The sequence below is a fragment of the Meles meles genome, chromosome 16, assembly GCF_922984935.1.
Source record: "Meles meles chromosome 16, mMelMel3.1 paternal haplotype, whole genome shotgun sequence".
Classification (NCBI taxonomy): domain Eukaryota; kingdom Metazoa; phylum Chordata; class Mammalia; order Carnivora; family Mustelidae; genus Meles; species Meles meles.
In genome coordinates this window covers 57089126-57110146 of record NC_060081.1, presented here as the reverse complement: position 1 = coordinate 57110146, position 21021 = coordinate 57089126, and the positions used below count along the sequence as shown (strand labels likewise).

Genomic DNA, 21021 nt, shown 5'->3' with positions numbered 1-21021 from the left:
CTTTCCTTGTAGGGCTTTCATCTACATCTTTTGGTAGTTAGTACAGGCTTTCAAATTGATGCTCGGAGATAAGAGGAAGCGTGGGGCACTGTCAACATTTGGTTTCAAGTCCTCATCTCCAAGGGCACAAACTCACTTTCCCCACCAGTTTAGTCGGTGCCCGCACAGAAGAACACAGCCTGTGCCACCTCCTCTGGGAAGCAAGCAGGCAAAGGCTCTGGTCCCCCGAGGCCCCGATCAACAGCGGCTACTCTATTAAGCTCACACACACCCAACCCACACATCCCTCTCAAGCAGAATCTGACTTAAGAGCAGAATGGACATAACAGTCACGATGCTCACCAGATCGGTGTAATAATATCCTTTCCATATTCTGAAACATTTTTAGGGTTTCCTCATCCTTCAGATCATGAGTTAAAATGGTCTCCCCTGCAAGGAACTCAGTCTCTAAACTTAGGACCGCGTACTCAACAACCAAAGCATGAAGTCAAAAGCCAGATGTCTGTCGAGAGGCCGCACCACCCCTCAGCGCACGAGGCCCACCTCCCCACAGCCATCCTCTGGGCCAAGGGGCAGGCAGGTGGCAGGAGCCATGCAGACTTCTACTCCAAGTTTGGGCAGCTACTGACCAGGTGCAAGCAAACAGTCTGGGGTACTTTCTATGTGCAAGGTGCTAACAACGAAGCAGGAATTACTGTCCCCATTCAGAGAGGCTGCCCCGCCCGGGGCCACAGAGCTATTGGAAGCAAGGCCTGCATGCAACCACCCCATATTCTGCTGCCTCCTTGACCAGGAACCGGCCCCAGATCCGAACACAAAGCTCCCGAGGACCAGCAAACGGGCCACGTCACGATGGCAACAGTACACACACAGCATCACCACCAGAAGCAAACAGCTCCCCAGAAGCTCAGGCACCAGAGAACCTGCTTTCACCAGTTTGCCGGCCACGAGCTAACGGGAACGTATTTTCATTCACCAGTACTTCCAGCGTGTTTTTTCAACGTGTTATTTCTATGCTAAAGTAGTTTCTGTTAAGCCCAGAATCGTGCACGTAAGTACTCCAGTAAGTCTGGGGACTGCAGCCTGTCACCCTCAGGCCCCCTCCACGGGGCCAGCACTCCCCTCCCAGCTGCCTGCTGTGCAGGGAGACAAGGCACTTATACTGACAGGTTTTTCAAAGTTGGAACAGGTCACCACCCCCAGCGATCACCAGCCATCAGGAATCTCTTGGGGACTGTGTCTCCATGGGGCAGCTGGGATGAGTGCCCTCACCACTCTCGTGAGATTTCTGCTCCCAGTCCACGCCGCCACACCCAGCGTCTAAAGACCACAGAAAGTGGCAAGTTGGGCCTTCAGCACTAACCTCACAATAGAGCTTCCAGGCCGAGAACACGGTCTCTGGAAGCAAGGTGAAGCAAGCTGGCTTCTGTGCTCCTGGCCTTCCTTCCCAGCCCAGCAGGGCGGCCACACGAGACGACGGAGACCACAAGCGCGGGCTGTACAGGTTTATTTTTCCAAAACCACAAGAGACATACAGGAACAGTACTTTCCCTGGGCAGCCTGATGGACCAGAACTGTTTCCACCTGTAGCCTAGAGGCCGCCAAATGTCCCAGCAGAAGGAAGAAGAGGATCGAACACACCTGAGCCTCGGCTCCCTGTCTTTGGTAAACAGACTCTGAAAGCTGACAACTCGGACAGGGCCAATACTGCATTGACACCACCACGTGACTGCCAACCTTCTCACCCATGTTTCCGATGACAAAAATGCCATAGCGGATGAAACGGGGGTAGGGGAGGTCTTTCAGGTGAAACGAGACTTGCTGAGGTCACATCGATTTTCTACTTCACACCGAAGCACTCACACAGGGAAACCAAAATCAAAAAGGAGGGCTCTCAACTCTGAAACGAGTCAAGGTGCAAGAAATCAGGCAGGAAGCAAGGCCAGGGCAGACAACTACGGACATGTCTATGTGCTGGAGGTGTGTGGAGAGAGAGGAAGGCTACAGGTGTGACTGCTTCTTCCCCAACCTGCTGTCAGAAGTACATGAGATGGTCCCAGGTATTGCTGAAGGCGGGAACCCCGGAGCCAGATCTGGACAGCCCTGCCTGGGGCCACCCACGACACTCACCCTTGACTCCAGAGCACTTAACACTGGTGGCGGTGATTTGTCACGTCTGGCAGCGAGCGGCCAGTGGAAAGTCAGAAGAGAAGAGACGTGCGGGGCGAGACACGTCTGCTCGGCAGAGTGCGGGAGGGCTGGCCGCAGCTCTGCAGGCCATAGCGGGTCCACTGGGCGACCAGAACAGGGCACGACGGGGCTGCGCTGGCAGATCACACGTCCGTTGGCTCCGCCCTCCTGTCGGGCAGCACAGCACGCGGCAGCTCTGACACCGGCGGAAAGAAACGCGCCACTTTAATGCGATGACGCCGGAGACGGTTAATAAGGGAGAGACACTTGTGTTCTCTGTACAATACATCCATTTACAGAATCGGCCAGTACTGTGTACAACATATAAATACATGATAAAACATTAGAGGTGCATAGAGCATACTTACAGAAGCCAAAAAGTTCACTTTATACATCCAAGGATAAAGAGTTAAAAATATAAAAATAAGAAACAAACACTGCTTTGAAATGTAAAATGACTTTCACATACACAGGTGCGTGGAGATGCCTACTCCCATCGAGTCCAAAGTGACAGGGAGGATGTTAAGCAGAGGAATTCACCTGCCAAACATCTGGACATCTGCCTCACAAGGTCTACAGGTGGCATTTTAAGAGGAAAGACAACCCTATGCCCAACCCCATTGTCCGAGCAAGTCTATTCAAGATTCCAAAAGCTCCTGCAGGCCAGTGAATTGTACTGAGACAGGAAGGTCTCAAATTTGCATCGGCAACAGAACCAAAGGTCAAACTGGCTCCTGTCAACTGGCAAATGACTGAACTGTGACCCTGAGGTCAGCAGGTGCTTGGGCCCCCTAGTGGGCACTGCTGGGAGTTACTTTAACCCTGTGTTGGCTTCCCCAGCCATCGGCTCCCCCAGAGGGAGCAGCAGAAGGGAAGATGGCAGGGAGGGGGCAGTGGAAGACTGACATGCCTACTCAGTTCGGGCAGGTTAGTTCCCTTGATGGAGAACACAACCTTCTTTCTTCACTTTCAAGTTCCTCTGGGTGTCAAGGCTGGCTCCCCACACACCAGGCTCTGTGCACAAGAGCTCAAGCTGGCCAGCTGACCTTGGGCAGCTCAATGCCTTACCCCACAGGAAACCCTTCCAGCAGACCCAGAAGAGTTGGTAAGTGACAGAGGGGCTTTAGCACTACAAATTTTAGGGCAGGGCAAGAGTGTTCTTGCCTGGAGAAACAGAGTCTATTATATCAATGATATCCTGTATACAGATGTAAGATCAATCATTATCAAAATACACACACTAAATATACAACTTTTCCCATGGCCATAATTTATTATCTCACCACAAGGCACAATACACAGAGTTTTGAGGGTCCAATACAGTCATCGTGACAGAACGCACCACAGCCCTGACACATGATCATGGCTTTCAGGCTGCATGCACACTGGAGCGAGATGCTTTCCACCGTGTTGCTGTCGGCGAACATCTGCAAGGAAAGGGATGCGCTGTGGCTCGCACTGAAGTTTGCTTTGTGGCTCAGCTGCACCACACTTCCAGCAAGGCCTTTGGGAAAGGTGGGGGAGCTGGAGGAGTAATTAAAGCTGGTGGAACTTAGCTGGAGTTTGGAAAGCTTCCCATAAAATGCCTGTTTGATATTGAGTTGGGAGGGGATGGAGGAAGGCTCGAGAGGCTGCCCAGGCCCTTTCCCAGGCTCTCGGGGTAATTTCCAGAAGGGCAGGTCAAGGACAAAGGGCATCCCTTGCAACTGATCCACTAGCTCTCGAGGACCAGGTCCAGTGGCATTTCTGTTCTCGGCATTTGCCTTGAAAGGACTCCCCCCAAAAGTCTTCTCACTCTTGATGCCACCAACAGAGACAGGTGGTGGCTTCGGAGCCCAGTCTTCTCTGGCGGTCTGTACCCCACCAGACACAGAGTTTTTGGTTGGCCCCAACTTCCGACTGGGAAAACCAGGAGGGGCATCAGCGGGCAGTGGCATTGGCTCCACAGGTCTGGGGCGCTGAAGGGCTGCAGCCTCATTCCTGGGGCCGAAGAGCTTCTTCCCTTGGCCTCCAGCACTGTTCTGACTACCCAGGGCCCGACCTGTCTGATCAGGATCCAGGGAGACCGCGTTTGGAGATGAGAAACAAGGGGCTCTCGAGGTAGTGAGATTTCTGGGGCTTCTGGCTGGGGCAGCATTCAAATTACTGCACTGGGACACATCACTGGCTTCCTTATCTTCCAAACTAGCAGGAGAAAACTGCTCTTTGGAATCCATTTCTGCTTTCCCAGAGGCAGCCGTCAGCTCTGTCCCTGCAGAGAGGGAGTTCAGACCCGGGACTGTCTTGGAAATCTTCTGGGGTGCTCCAGGAGCGTGGCTGGGCTCCAGCCTGGCAAGACCAGGGCTTGTTTCACGGCTCTCAGGCAACAGAGGCTCCTTTGAAGCTCTTACAGAACGGGAGCTGCTCTTGCCAACCACACAACTGTTTTCTGCCGTACCCTGCAAAGATCGCACTCCCAGGGAGCCGCCAAGGCTCTGCTCTTTCATAAGCGGGAGTCGTGGGGATTCTGGTCTGCCGGTGCCTTGAGCTGGAGGAAGAACCTTTTCTAGGGGCAAGTTACCCTGCAGCAACTGCATCACGAGTGGGTTAGTGGCCTCCACTGAGGACCCAGGCCTGCTCAGAGACATGAGCCTCGGCTGGTACTCGGTGCTAGCCAGCAGCAGGGAATCTGGAATCTTTTGGGGGGCTGCACATACACGAGACACCCAGCTCTGAGGAGTAGCCATGCTGTCTGTCCTTATAACCAGACCCCGGTCACCATTCACTTTGGAGAGTGAGGCAGAGTGGTTCCAAGAGTGTTTCTCATCCATGTCCACCGCCAAGGCTCTCTTCACGACGGTGGCTTCGCTGGAGTCAGCCTCGCTGCTATCCTCAGACAGGTGGCCTTCAAAGTCAGAAGCTGTATCTGTGGACTCGCCATGAGGACTCAGTGGCTCAGAGTCTCCATTGATTCTCAACTTTTCACCTTCCACTGGTTTGTGGTCACTGCCAGCGCCGTCATCAGCACACCCTTGGGACGGCACTGTCCAGAGCGAAGGAAAGTGGTTAGGGGGGTCTAGCCCCTCCCCAGCTGTCAACTCCCCAGGCAACGCAGGAATGAGGGGCGCAGTTTTCTCCGACTCTTCTACAGCCTGGGACTCAACAGATGGGACATGTTCCCTTGAGTCTGGTCCAGGCTGTCCCACTGCCTCATCCTTTGACAGGCCGAGCACCCAAGGAGCAGCACCATCAGAGACGAGGGCATCAGTTGTCAAGTCTTCTTGTCTAGTAGCACTTTCCCTCGTGGGCGGGCATGAATCACCAAGTCCCAATTCCTCATCACACCGTCTATCCTGCAGGCAACCAGCCAATGGCAATACAGTGGTGGAACTAGGAGTCACATTCACAGGATCCTTCATGGTGGGGTGATCGTCTTGGTCTAGAGCCTGGCCAGGTCCTCCTTCCAATACAACATCCCCCATTAGAGACTGCACAGGACCACTGTCTGGGGGAAGAGAGGGTCCACGATCCTCATCATCGCTTTCCCAGGAAGTGGTACCAGGCTCATGTTCAGTTCTAACATCTAGATGCAAAGCAGGCTGCTCAACTAATCTCTCTGGGGCTGGAGTTTGGGAGGACAGTGGGGGCAAAGCCTGGCAGGGCTGGTCCCCAGTGGGAGCAATGGGGAGTTGGGAAGCATCTTCTAGCCCACTTGTGAGGACATCTGCAACCCTCTGCCGTGGGCAGCCCTCCTCCTTTCTAAGAGCAATCAGGTCCTCTCTCCTGGCTCTGGACACGGCAGTCCCAGCCTGGATATGCTCCCCATTCAGAGGATGAGGCGGCAGTAGTTGTGTTCGCTGTAGATCTGACGCACACTCTCCAGGGGTACCCGGGGCTCTGCTGGGCTCAGGGTGGGCACAGGCCTCACCACCATCACTACTGCCGCCGCCTCTGCCACCTCCCTCATCGATGGCCCCGCCGCCACCTCCACCCGGGCCACCCCCCCCTCCGATGGCAGTGGTGGCCGCCTCTCGATGACAGTGGTGGCCTCTCGCCCCTCGGACTTGCAGAGCACGGGCTTTAATGTCTGCGAGGGTCCTGGCGCCAGTCCAGCCCCGGCAGGAGGACTCCGTGATGGGGACGATGCGGGGGCATATCTGGTAAGTGGGCTGACCTTTAACCACCCAGGGTGGTTTGATACGTGAAAGTTGAATCTGCAAGAGAAGAATTGGAAAACAGTTTTAGTCGACTGGGTGATCTGACTTAGGAACTGTAGAGCTAAACCAAGATTCTAGTAGCTTAGGGGGCATGGCCTTAAGAATCAAATAATTTCCGGGGCGCCTGGGTGGCTCAGTGGGTTAAGCCTCTGCCTTTGGCTCAGGTCATGATCTCAGGGTCCTGGGATCGAGCCCCACATGGGGCTCTCTGCTCAGCAGGGAGCCTACTTCCTCCTGTTTCTCTGCCTGCCTCTCTGCCTACTTGTGATCTCTCTCTCTCTCTCTGTCAAATAAATAAATAAAATCTTATAAAAAAAATCAAATAATTTCCTTTAAAAATGAAATATTGGGGGCGCCTGGGTGGCTCAGTGGATTAAGCCTCTGCCTTTGGCTCAGGTCATGATCTCAGGGTCCTGGGATCGAGCCCCACATGGGGCTCTCTGCTCAGCAGGGAGCCTGCTTCCTCCTCTCTCTCTGCCTGCCTCTCTGCCAACTTGTGATCTCTCTCTCTCTGTCAAATAAATAAATAAAATCTTTAAAAAAAAAAAAGAAATACTGGCAGTAAAATGGCTGTCCGTGACACTACACCATTCTTAGACGACTCCACTCAAGGGCTGTCATATGCCACGCTTCTATCTAAATTTAATTTCTGGTGGGACTATGTGAGTCACTGCACAAAGAATCTACCACCACCTAATAAAAGATTTAAAAACCCCAAAGGATTCTGACCTCCAGAGAGAACTTCAACAGAGTGAACAAAGCAGTGAGGAAGAAAAGAACCTTATCCCCCTGGCCATCAAGTCAGGCTCATGAATGGCTCTCTTGTACAGGGCTCTACACTCTCACGTAATTAACACAAGCGCCTGGAGACTTCTGTCTCTGCAAAGGGGCTCTGCACATATCCTGACCCTTGAAGGGAACCTGGCCCCAGGACAGCCAGGAATCAAACAGCTGCCTACCCGGATGGGCGGGACTTTGGGCTCCTCTTTGGTGGGCTGTGGCTTTTCGGTGTGAACACTTTCAATTGTGTTACGAAAGGACTGACGATCTTCAAGCCGCGGCTTCTTTTCGGGAAAGGATGTGGAGGCCGCCTGCTCAAAGGACTTCCTCTTCTGATCCTTGGGTTCCTGATCCGCAGTCTCCTGAGGCAAGCTGGGAATCCTGTCTGGAGACACGGAGGCGCGTGCCAGGTCGCCTGGATCGGTCTGCGTCCGGGAAGCCACTGGTTGGGTCAGGAATTCGGGACTCTCTGGGTCAGGTGCTACAGAGGCCGTGCCAGGCAGATGAGGGCTGCGCGCCTCTGCTGAGTCGCTCTCAGCCTCCCCATCCTTACAGACAGGAATGTCTGGTGCCACAGACTGTGTGTCTTTAGCGACCCCTGCTTGTTCTGGCTCCTGCTTTTTGTACAGATTCCTTCTGGCTCTGGTTCGGAGATCTGGACGAGAGCGCTTCTTGAAATGCCCATCTCGCTGCCGGGTGGCTGTACCACGTTGTGGCCGTGCTGATTCTCCTGGGACACGCAAGTCACTCTTGATGTCAGCCTCCTCATGGCTCACATTCTGATGCAATGACTCTTCTTTGGTCAAACCCAATCTGCAAACCAAACTCACACCATCAGTTACAGGGCAGAGAGAGCATGCCTATTTTAGTGTAGCTATCAGATATATCAGAACAAAATAAATCTGCGTGCTACACAAGCACTAACCACAGAAAAATGTATGTTAGCTTTCCTATGAATGGCATTAAGCTTAACAAGCCGGGTAAACTACGGTGGCCAACCTGTTCTCACCCCACATGTTGGCATGTGCAACTCAGACAGCATCTGCCTCTCTGCCCCCCAAAGCCCAGACCAGGACTCGCAGCACCCAGAGCCTTACTTCTGTCCATAGTAGTCTTCAAAGAACTTTTCCTTCCACTGTTCCACCTTCTTTTCCTTTTCCATTTCCTGTCGGATCCTGACTTGCATCTCATGAGTGAATTCGCCTAAAGAGAAATAAAGTTTCTGGAGTGTGTGCATTCAGGGTGCTAAGGTCTGTCTTACAGAAAGCCAAAGCTTACAATTCCACCACATCAGGACTTTTCAAAATACACAGGACTTTGGTGGGTGTGGAGCTCTTTTTCCTTTTAACGCTGTCTTCTTCACATTTATTCCTGTCTTCTCCAGAGCCACATCATGTTCACGGTCATGACAGAACACTTCCATGATGAGGGAAATTGACTTTTCCCTCGGATAATCAGTCTTCAACAAGTAACACATCGATCAATCAGAAAAGCAAAACAGAAACAAATGAAGAAGAGAACCATTCTTACTCCCTGTGCAGAACCAGGTTCACAGAGCAGGACTGATGGCTTATTCTTGGAAAGGCCTGCTTACAAGGTTGGCCCTTGGCTGACATCTGGGAGCTTGGATTTCAGGAGGGTTCCCAGACCCCTAACTGACATGAATGGCTCACTGTGCCTAAACTGTTTATGCAAACAAGATGGTTTACAGCGAGCACCTGCTTTTCCTTCGGGGAATCTGGAATCTGGTTATGTGCCAGGCAGAGGCTTCCCGCACAATCAGCTGAGTAAAAAAAACAAACCTGGGTACCGAGTCTCTAATGCGCTTCCCCTACAGATTACATTTCACACGTACTGTCACAACTCACTGCTGGGAGAACTGGGGACATCCTGTGTGACTCCTCTAAGAGAGGACATTGGAAGCTTGCGCCTGGTTTCTCTGGACCTCACCCCAAGCATCTTTTCCCTTTGCTGATTTTGCTCTGTATTCCTTCTCTGTGATAAGTCATAGCCATGAGTACAACTGCAGGAGCAGTCCTGTGAGGCCTCCCAGTGAATCATCAAACCTAGAAGTCGTCTTCGGGACCTCCCAGCACACTCCCCACATAGCTTTCCCATAAAATTAAATTAAGAGTAGCTGACTATCACTCCATTCCAAGTGGCAATGTCTAAAAAGACAGAGCTCCTGGCAGAACTCAACTTGTAAGTCCGTGCCACGGCGCCCTCTCCTCCACCCATCCAGACGGCGCCAGCATTACTGGGAAGACCGCGAGTCTGGAGCTCTAATGGTGATGAGGTGATGCAGGTGGATACATAAACTCAAAACAGCAAAAGCCCGAACACTCTGTACCTTCTTTAAAGCTACAGACACAGAAACACCCACCACGTTCATCGGTACAGTGAGAAAAGCCTGCCTTATACTAAATAACCCTGGGGGTGGGGGGAGAGATTGGTGCAAAATCAATGTGTGGGTTCTAAATACCCAGGACAAGAGACGCCACACATGGCAGGTGCCTCTCAAGCCGTCCGAGAACATCCACTCACCATCAGCCAGGCGCTCCCGCCAGCTCTGAGCTGCGTGAGTGAAAAACTCGTTATTCAGTGCACTGCTGCTGAGACGCAAGAGGCCATCCGTCCCCACCTAGAAGGATCAAGGCGAAAAGCACAATAAAGAAACTCAGAAAGAGAACAGAAGCCCACCCAGAGAAGGCAAAGAGGTGGCTACCCATCTGCACCTGTCTGTCCACTTCAGGCAGGAGGAAGAGGAGCTGCTGCTGGAAGTGGGCTGGCAGGGCATGGAAGGTCCGAGAGTTTATCAGGGCCCGGAGGTTGGTGTTGACAAGAATGGACCCAGGCGTCTCAAAATCTATCTCTTCCCCTCTGTTGCGCTTCATCTGACCTGCGATTTTGAAGCAGCAAGAAGCAAGGTATAGATTTTCAGTTTTCAAAGCAAAAGAGCAAATGCCAACTGAGGGAAAAATTTTAGTGGCAGCACCCAAACTACCCAGAACTTATCTGCACAAACATCCAGTCCACCCTAACCTACATGTCACAATTATTCTGTCCAGGTTACTGCTGTTTCCATCCAACCCAAGAGAACACTTGGGCCTGCATCCTCTCAGAGAAGACTGTACCAAGCTGTGACACAGGCTGAAGAGGACACTCTTCCCAAAGAAAAGCAGGCGGGGGGGGTGGGTGCAGGCTGAGTGTCCCTCCAAAGCAGGAGAACAGGCTCCACAAAGCCAACTGGAGAAACAATGGAAGTTGTCTAAAAGCAAATCTAGTTAGAATACTACAGAACACTCTGCAGAAGCCTTCGCTGACCGGGATGGAGAGCTATGATCTCCACACAGAAAGGTACTAGGCTGTTTAAAGCCACTGAGATGTCAATATAACTCTCTCAGAGAAACCTCAGTAGATGTTACTTTTATTTGAAATAAATCACTAAGAACAGAGAACTATGAGACCTTAAGGTTAAGCACTGCTGATGAGTTGGAAAAGCAGTAAGACAGAAAACCCTGTTCCCACTCGGGCAATAGTTAATTCTAATTTTCAGAAGCCAAGGCCAGTCTTCTTAATGGTTTCATGTGGCCCATCCACAAATAATCAGCAGGTGGGTTTTGAGAAATAAATCTTGAACTAGCAGGCAGGATTCTGGCCTTGCAAATAGCCCTACTGAGAACGGGGAGGAGCATGCCACTGAATTTGCTTGCAACCTCAAATTCAACAAAGGCTTCCTTCCACTCAACGTTATGACAAAGCTAGAAAAAAGGGTGCCTGACCGAAACTTTGGATGTTAACCAATGTGACAAGATGCTACCAAAAAAAGAAAATGGATGCTGGAATTCTTCACTGAGAAGCTCAAAAGCAATTTTCACTCACCCCAAACACTTACTAAGCAGTACCAAGGCAGGCACAGGCCATGCTTTGCAGGGACATACAAGGAACAATGTGGCACCATCTCTGCCCACAAGTTCCCTCACAGTCTAGCAGAGAAGATCGAACATATGAAATAACCAAAATACAAGGTAAGAAACAAAAAACAAAAAAACAGAGGGAGACCCAAGAAGTCAACATAAACTGGTAAAGGAAGTGGAACAGAAGATTGTCTTCTTCTCACTAAGCCTGCAGGGGCCCCCCTTACAGGCAGAGAAATGAGTGCCAAGCCACTCACCTGTGGCCGGCTTCCGGAAGCCTCTCAGGAGCGGGGCAGGGTCCCGGGCGACCTCGGCCTGGCCACGAGTAGCAGCGCTGCCCAGGGCCAGAGAGCCGCTGCTGCTGCTGGACGGGCTGCCACTCTCGCCATCGGCGTGGCGGCCCGAGAACCCTGAAGGCACAGCATTCCACTGGTCAAAAGCATCACCCGCCGCGCCCAGGGCTCTCAGACAAGCTTACTTCTCCCAGCTCTCCCTGAGACACTGCCAGCAATAGCCGGTGCTTCCGTGGCCCAAGCTTGGGCTGTCAGAGACCACCACCTCACCGTCTGGCTTTACGTTATCCCGTGAGAATGCCAAACCGCCATCTTCGTTTGCACTACACTGCACATTTACCAAGCTCCTGCACACTCCTCCATCGGACCCTCACGCCGCCCTGCCAGGCCAAGGGCAATGTGCATGGCAGAGCCCGGCACTGGAACCTAGCTCAGGCCTCACCACCACAGCGTGCTGCCCCCCAGGAGGGCCTCCTGGCTTGACGGGCACTGCGCCACCTAGGTCACACGCTGCTGCCAGAGTGAGGCAGGCCCCAAGACCTGAGGAAGGAGCCTCACATCACAAGTTTGCACGTACCTGACGCCGATTCCACGTGGGCCCCGTTTACCTTCAGAGGAGTCAGGACAACTCGTGGCAGCATCACCCCAGTCTTTTTCTTTTGCTTGTTTGCCTAGATGCCCGAGGGATTACAAAAGGAGCCTAAATCCCCTGCAGGGCTGCACGAGCAGTCCCTCTCCACCATGTCCCCAGCCACTGTCTGCTACAACAGAGTTCATACTCAACCCACTCAGGAGGGTACCACTGAGAGCAGCAAGGACTCAAGTCACTGAGCCAGGCGCTGGCCCCTGTGCCGACCACCACCCCAAGCAGAATGGAACACACCATCACCCTGTTTTACAGATAAGGAATTTGCCCAAGATCCCAAAGCTAGCGAGCACCAGGGCCATCATTCCAAGTGCTGACTCCCAAGCTTGCGTGCCCCCCCATTCTGCACTGTGCTATCCGTGTTCCGTGTTTGTCGGAAGTAGGAGCAAAACTATCCATCTGTGGTAATGAGGAAAAACCAATCACTGTGCTCTCAGATCCACTGCCCACTTTAACTGTACTAACAGGTGGAGACCACACTGATTTGCTCCACCCCTCCCCCCCCAACATGCTCATAGTCACAGGCAGAGTCCTGTCTCATACCTGGCCTTACCTACCCCAGCCTAGCCACCAACTCTCCTCCCTACCTGTGAAGAAGCCCTGTGGCTGTCCCTGGGACTGGAAAGAGGCCGACTCTGAGATTCTGCAGAACAGGATGCATTCGAAGATGTTTCGTCAAGAGAAACTGGCAGAGAGGGAAATAAAGGTTAGTCTCCAGCAGCTGCCTGTGGCTCTTGGCCCATCCTGTGAGAGGTACTTACCATCATTTTCACCGCTCACAGTGCTGGCTTCATTAGACCCACAGCTCTCCACGTCGGCTGTGTCCTCTGGCTCCTCTCCTTCCACTGCAGCCGGACTGCGAGACCACTGCAGGGCATCCTTCTGTGACAGCAAGGCACAACTCAGGTGAGCAAAACCTGACAGATCCTACAGGCACAGCAGTCACTCCTAAATGCACGCTGCTTTAGAAGAGGTTTGGAATACTGGTAAGTTCCTATCCCTCTTCTAACTGACCTCTTTCTCCGCAAAATCTTTTCACATGTACATCACAAAAGTTAGACATCATTTCGCCTTCAATCCACTCAGTAAATGTTTATGGAGTGCCTCCTATAAGCTGCACCATGCTAGTTCCTGGCTGGGAGACAGAAGGTGGAAATCAGGGCCCTGCCCTCAAGGAGTTCAACTGAGTAAGAAAGAAAACCATATCTATGACAATACAAAGCACAGCAAAAGAGTTACAGAGAGAGGTGCAGCAGCACAGAAGGGGAACAGCTAACTCAGTAAGCTGGAGGAAAGAGGGCATGGGGGTAAGGCCTGCAGAGAGATGTGCTGCTTAAACTGAGTTTTAAAAGGAGTTAGCTAGCAAGTGGATAGCTTGGCAGGAGCAGACAGGAGGGAGTTCTAGATAAAGGGATGAGCAAATGTGGAAGAACATTCCAAATGCAAGGAAATAGCAGATTTCGTCAGGGACACTAGGCGCGTGAGGGTCAAGAGTGAACAGCGGGGTAGATGGTGAGACACTGTGCTGGGGGCCTAAGATTCTGAATATCTGTGAGGCCCCAAAAAGTGCCAGCAGCAACCTAAACTGGAAGACGGAGGAAAGCAGGTGAGGGTGCAGGAAAGCACCACTCCAGATTTCATCTCCTAAGAGAGACTCCTTCCAATGGGCTCTGTGGCAGTCTGAGTTCAACTCCACCCATTCCCAGGGAAAATCAAGGGACCACCTCCCACCTTGCAATTAGAAAGGACTCTGAATATTAAGGGGTGGGGAGAGGAGAAGCAGAGATAAGTCAGGGTAAGAATGTCTTCTTTAATAAAGGGTGTGAAGAAGAGTAGATGATTCTACCTCTTACAAACACAACAGGAATTTATAAAGGAAATCTACAAAATTCTAACTCATCAATTTCATGGGTCCCAGGATCCACTATATTAAGTCTTCATTAATTTACTATCATTAATTTAAGCCCAAATCATGCTGACTTAAATTAAGAAAAAGAAAACAGCTTTTTAGATCTTTATCTCTTTTCCTACCAGTAAATGTTGCTCAGAATTAAAAGTTAAAAAGAATGTTTTTAGTATTAACCTTGAAATTAGGCTTAGTGGCTGCCATGTGCACAGAATGATGCAATAAACTCATTCTTTGAGCCTCAGCAGCAAACTAAGATACAATACTCATTAATGAAAAGACAAAGCACTCCAGTTCCGGGGAGAAAGTGGGGGAGTCACGCCCACACTGTCAGGGAGAGTGAAAATGGTATCAAAAGGTTCACACATCTACCAGTGGCAGAGTATACTACATTGTAAGTGAAAATCTAAAAACCTCTTAAGCCAACACTTTCATTTCTAAGACTCACACAGGACATGGAAAGCATTAATCCCTAGAAGAAGAAAGTCAATCAATGGAACTACATTAAAATTAAGATCCTCTGTTCTGTACAAGACACCATTAATGGAGTAAAAAGGGCAGCTACCTACAATATTGGAGAAGGTATCTGCAACTCATGTAACTGATAAAGAACATGTATCTAAACTACATAAATCAATAAGAAAAAGGAAACCCAGGAAAAGAGGCAAAAGACCATGAATTAAGTACTGTGCCAAAGAGGATATCCAAATGGCTGACATTCACACATAAACCTATTTAACGTCATGAACAATAAGGAGAACACACTGTAAGGCAAATGAAGCCCCAAGGAGATATGACCACATCCGTAAGAACAGCTAAAATTAAAGTTTAACAACACCAAGTAGTGGGTGGCTGGGTGGCTCAATTGTTGAGCGTCTGCTTTTGGCTCAGGTCATGATCCCAGTGTCCTGGGATCGAGCCCCACATCGGGCTCCCTGCTCCAAGGGAAGCCTGCCTCTCCCTCTCCCGCTTCCCCTGCTTATATTCCCTCTCTCACTGTCTCTCTCCCTGTCAAATAAATTAAATAAATTAAAATTTTTTAAAGAAAGTTTAAAAACAAATAAAATCTTAAAAAAAAAAAAAAAAAAGAGGGGGCACCTGGGTGGCTCAGTGGGTTAAAGCCTCTGCCTTCAGCTCAGGTCATGTGCCCAGGGTTCTGGGATCGAGTCCCGCATCAGGCTCTCTGCTCAGCGGAGAGCCTGCTTCCTCCTCTCTCTCTCTCTCTGCCTGCCTCTCTGCCTACTTGTGATGTCTATCTGTCAAATAAATTAAAAAAAAAAAAAAAAAGTTTAAAAACAATACCAAGCAGCGCTAATGAGGATGAAAAACAGGTACACGGAAAATGGATCCAACCGTTTGAGAATAGTTTGGCATTATCTGGCACAGCTGAAGGCAGAAACAGCCTAAAACCCAGCAATGTCAATACTATAGTTGGATTCCCTAGAGAAATACGTGCATATCGCGCGTGCGCACACACATACACACACACCTCAAAGCACAGCCAGTGTTCATGGCAGCGACGTCTGTAAAACCTGCACCATATATAAGCAAAGTGCCCACCATCAGCAGAATCAGAACATGCTAGCACACAATAAAAAATGAACTACAGTGGGTGCCTGGGTGGCTCAGTGGGTTAAAGCCTCTGCCTTCACCTCAGGTCATGACCTCAGGGTCCTGGGATCCAGTACCATATCGGGCTCTCTGCTCAGCAAGGGGCCTGCTTCTCCCCCATCTCTCTCTGCCTGCCCCTCTGCCTATTTGTGATATCTCTCTGTCAAGTAAATAAATAAAATCTTAAAAAAAAAAAAAAAAAAAGAACTACAGCAATATAAATGAATGTGAAAAACAAAATGCTGCCTGAAAGAAGCCAGACACAAAAGAATGCATACTGTAATGACTCCATTTGTAAGAAGTTCAAAAACAGGCAAAACTAAACTACACTGCTGGGGATGCAAACACAGCTGGGAATCAATCAAGAAAAGCCAAGAACAGAACTTTGAAACAGAATGGTAGCCAACCTTTAAGGGAAGAAGGTCACTGTGAGTGGGAAAGTGTACCAGGGGCTGCTGGCTGCCAGCCACACTCCCAGTCGTGATCTGAGTGGCAGGTATGAGGGTGTTTTACTTTATGACATTCATTAAGCTGAACATTTATGCTGCATGTATTTTACTCTTACATTTTTACGATAAAAAAGTTTTAAAACAAAAAATAACTCCAGAATTTTTAAGACTACTGTGGACAGTCATTTGAAGTAAAACTGTAGACTATTTAATGAGAAATGCTGATGATGCACCAAGTGAATTAAGCAGCTGAATTCATACATTATGATTATATCATCTGTTTAAAAAACAAAATTGTGTGAGCATGTGTGCAGAGACAAAAGACAAGAGGGATACTCCTCACGTGTGTTAGCCACTGCACCTCTAGGTGGCAGAGTTGTGAGGACTTTCTTTTTGTTTAGGGTATTTTCTACAATTAATGTATATTCTTTTGTGATCAAAAAATAACATCTGAACAATTATAATATTAACTGCTTCTCTGACACCTAAGTCACTAAAAGCAAAAGCAAATTTCCTTTCTTTAGGTCCCAGAGAGTCTAGGGGAACCTAGTGTTGATTACAAATCTCATTATTAAACAGAAATACTGCCCACTTGTTTGCAATTCAAGCTACCCCAAATTTCCAGTAAAAAGTAAAAATTTTCAGTAAAAAGCAAACAGAACAAAACATTTAAGAAAATGAAAGCAAGATCTGCAATTCTAATCCTGCCTTTTTAAAGATCCTTAATCTTTCCATATAAACGTCAGACATCTGATATCATAAATTTCCAAACATTAACTGTAGACATCTGAAACAAATAAAATGGGCTACTGAGAATTGCAGGAATCATGTAATATGCTCTCAAACTCAAGATGTCAATTTTTTTTGCAAGGATATTTTCTATCAAGAAACTTTTTTTAAAAAGTTAATAGGTAATGAGTGATCCTTTGTTGAAATCTGATTTAAAATGTTATGAAAGACAATACTGGGGAATTTAAATGTAACTGCATAGTAGATATAGAAGGTTGCAATTAATGCTAAATTTCCTGAGTATGATAATTATATTGCACTTATATAGGGGAATGCTCTTGGATCAATGTATACCCCTTGTGTCCTTTTTCTTACTTTTTAAAATAAGGTATAACATATAAAGTAAAATGCACAAATCTTAAATACACTATCTGATGAGTTTGACAAGTGTTTATCAAGATATAGAACATGTCCAACATCCCTAAAAGTTCCGCTCTGCCCCTTTCTAGTCAACCCCGACTCTACACTGCCCTACCACCTCACTGAGACAATTGTTCTTATTTCTATCACAAAAAAATTCATTTTGCCTATTTATGGACTTTATGGAATCATACGGTATATTCTTTTGTGTCAGTCTAATGTTGATGACATTCAACGTTCAACAAATCTTAATAAGATAAAATAAAATAAGCAAGAAAAAAAAAATCCAGACGTTTCCAAAGATTTCCACTCCCAGCAGCATAGTATGGAGTTCCAGATGCTCCAAATCCTCATTATATGTAGCCATGCCAGGAGATCCACTGGTACCTCACGGGGGTTTTATTTTTCTTTTTTCTGATAACTAAAGATACCGAGCACTTTTTCATATGCTTCCTGGCCATTCTCTTATCTTCCTTTTTGAAGTATCTGTTCAAGCCTTTTGCACATCTTTAAATTGAGTCACTTGTCTTTTTTTTTTAGATTTTATTTATTTATTTGACAGTCAGAGATCACAAGTAGGCGGAGAGGCAGGCAGAGAGAGAGGGGGAAGCAGGCTCCCCGGTGAGCAGAGAGCCCGATGTGGGACTCAATCCCAGGACCCTGAGATCATGACCTGAGCCAAAGGCAAAGGCTTAATCCACTGAGCCACCCCGGCGACCCTAGTTGCAGGAGTTCTTTGTTCTGGATCCTTTTAAATATTGATCATGGGCATGTGTTACTTTTACAAACAAATACATTTTAAACATTTTCTTTGGAAATAATTTTGTATTTACAGAAAAGCTGGAAGAGTAAAAGCAGCACAAAGAATACTTGCCTATACTTTTTACACATATTCACCTCCTAACACAAGTGTTCTTAAAATACACAAAGTTTATTAGTTTGGCAAGGCAACTGTAAAAGAAGCTACTGATGAAAATACTACTACTACTAAATAAATAAACCTAAATATTTTCCTCTAAGATTTTTTTCAAGATTTTATTTTTAAGTAATCTTTACACCCAACATAGGGCTCAAATTTACAATCCCAAGATCAAGAGTCACATTCTCTACTGACTGAGCCAGCCAGGCATCCCCAGTCAGATTTTTAAATTCTTTTAAAAGATTGTTTTTTGAAAGATTTTATTTGACAGAAAGAAACAGCACAAATGGGGGAGCAGCGGGGAGAGGGAAAAACATGAGGAGGGGGAGCCCAACACAGGGCTAGATAGCAGGACCCCAGGATCATGACCTGAGCCTAAGGCAGAATGCAGATGCTTAACTGAGCCACCCACTTGGTGGCCCCCCCAAGTCAGATATTTTTAAAAGACAATAATAAAAGGCACTGTGAACATAACAAGCCCCAAACATGAGTAAATAGAACTCTAAAATTTCAATGGATGAAATTTCAATTGCCCAAGACTGGGTTCTGAACTGGAAAAACAGATAAATAAATCTCAGCTATGCCTTTTCTTTGTCGAGCTGATAAAACACATTCAGAGCAAGAAATGAATATGGCTTCTTAGGGAAAGCTGATCTGAGAGCTGCTGAGTATAAATTATTAAAAACTAAGAGCATGCCGACCACTCAACAGTATACCAAAATTCCTAACAATACTTATTTTAAAAAAGAGATTAAAAGAGAAAGTGTTCTCCTTTCCAGACAGTATAATTATCTATACTGAAGAGCCAAGAGATTCAGACCTAGTAAGAAATTCAGCAAGGTTGTGAGATTCAAGAGCACGTTAAAAACTCAGCAATAACATCACCAATTAGAAAATGTAATATGTAAGAAGAATATAAGATACTCAAGGACAAATTTCACAAAAGAAATACAATCATCTTATGAAGAAAATAAAACTTTATAAAGAAAGGTTTAAAATTTAAAGAGAGCCACACCATCTTCTGTATTACAAAAACTCAACATTGTAAAGATGTCAATTCTCCCCAAAATGATTTGTAAATTCAGCAAAATCTCAATGAAACTTTTTTTTAAAATACAACCTGACTCTGCAAAGGGCCACAAAAACCAAGACACTCTTGAAAAAAAAAGAAAAAGGGAGGACCCACTTTTTTAGAAAGCTCTAGTAATCGAGCAATAAGAGAACAGGATAGGGCGCCTGGGTGGCTCAGTGGGTTAAAGCCTCTGCCTTTCGCTCAGGTCATGATCCCAGGGTCCTGGGATCGAGCTCCGCATCGGGCTCTCTGCTTGGCAGGGAGCCTGCTTCCTCCTCTTTCTCTGCCTGCCTCTCTGCCTACTTGTGATCTCTATCTGTCAAATAAATAAAATAAAAATCTAAAAAAAAAAAAAAAAAAGAGAGAGAACAGGATAAAGGAGGAACAGAAAGTAACCACTAAAGGATATGGGGTTTCTTTTGGGAGTGATGAAAATGTTCTGGGATCAGATTATAGCGATGGCTGCATGACTTTTTGAATACACTAATAGCCATTGAACTGTACACTTTCTGTTGAGTTCCATCCTAATAAAGCTGGGTTAAAAAATGTCTTACCGAATTTGACAGTTCTGAAAACATGAAAGAATTTCATCAGAATTTGTAAAAACCACATAAAAACTATTAATGTGGGGCGCCTGGGTGGCTCAGTGGGTTTAAGCCTCTGCCTTCGGCTCTGGTCCTGATATCAGGGTCCTGGGATCCAGTCCCGAGTCCCATTATCAGGCTCTCTGCCTCTCAGCTCAGCAGGGAGCCCGCTTCCCCCACCCCCACTGCCTGTCTCTGCCTACTTGTGATCTCTGTCAAATAAATAAAATCTTTAAAAAAAAAAAAAACTATTAATGTGTACAAAAAGATTACAGATCCAAGGGTAAACTTCAACTTTAGACAATGGAAGAAAATGGTCCATTAGTGATGATTTAATTTTATTATATGAATCCTGAAAAGGAATTAAAACTAGCAAAATAACCTCTGTGTATGGTTTAGAAAAGACTTCATTTTTAAAAATACTTAATGTTATAAAAAGTTCTACTGAATTTGAACTTCACTTGCATTATCACAAGCAGTTTCATTATTATAGCTGTCAAAGAAAGAAAAGAGCTGTTATTTTAAAAATGAACACACTCTTGGAATACAGTTTGAGAGAAAAAAAAACTGAGTTTTTTCTCTTCTTAAAGACAAAAAAGCAGTTTCCATCAACCAGAAATAAAACAAATTCTCATCTATTGTCACCCATCACTGCAAAGTTTCTAGTCAATGGTGATGTGACCACAGGTCTATGAGCCCTCCCCTAAAACCCTTGGATCTAGATGTGCTTTAGAATTCAGGATTTCTTGAATTTGGGGGGTAAATACAGTGCATATAGTTTTAATATATCATATATTAAACACACTTTAACATTTTTTGAAATAACATGTATGCATATATCAACTAAAATAAATAGCCTTGTCAGTCTGGATCAGAGTTTTGCCACCAAATGAGTTTAGACAAGACAGGTTTTACTGCCAAATAAGTGAGGAAAACATTTTTTCAGTTCTCAGAATAGTTTAGATTTTGGGGGTGCCTGGGTAGCTCAGTTGGTTGGGCCTCTGACTCTTGGTTTCAGCTCAGGCTGTGATCTCAGGATCATGGGATGGAGCTCCGAGTTGGGCTCTGTGCTCAGCAGGGAGTCTGCTTCTTTCTCTCTCCCTCTCCAGCTCCTCTCCCAGTGTGTATGAGTGCGCTCTCTCTCTCTCAAAGAAATAAATCCTTAAAAAATATATTTTAGATTTCAGAATTAAGAGATTACAGATTACAGAGAAACCATGTCTCTCAGTAAAATTTTTGAAATCTGGAAGTTTTATAATTCTACTTTTCTCATCACAGGTACAAAATAAAATGTAAAAAAATATTAATG

At 47.2% G+C, this 21021-nt stretch overlaps 1 protein-coding gene across 3 annotated transcripts in view; it reads right to left on the bottom strand.

Moving 5' to 3' along the window:
* Positions 1-3443: 3443 nt before the first annotated feature.
* The window catches only part of ASXL1 (ASXL transcriptional regulator 1), a 77479-nt gene continuing 59901 nt past the window's right edge, over positions 3444-21021 (bottom strand). For 2 of the 3 annotated variants that reach the window (XM_045980968.1, XM_045980966.1), the window contains 9 exons: positions 12784-12904; positions 12610-12707; positions 11954-12047; positions 11341-11493; positions 9902-10065; positions 9711-9807; positions 8264-8369; positions 7346-7979; positions 3444-6383 (listed from right to left, as the gene is read on the bottom strand). In XM_045980968.1, coding sequence (XP_045836924.1) covers positions 3465-6383; positions 7346-7979; positions 8264-8369; positions 9711-9807; positions 9902-10065; positions 11341-11493; positions 11954-12047; positions 12610-12707; positions 12784-12904 — 4386 coding nt within the window. In that variant the 3' untranslated portion in view covers positions 3444-3464. The remainder of the gene's footprint in view (positions 6384-7345; positions 7980-8263; positions 8370-9710; positions 9808-9901; positions 10066-11340; positions 11494-11953; positions 12048-12609; positions 12708-12783; positions 12905-21021) is intronic. The other variant, XM_045980969.1, reaches the window with a different exon arrangement.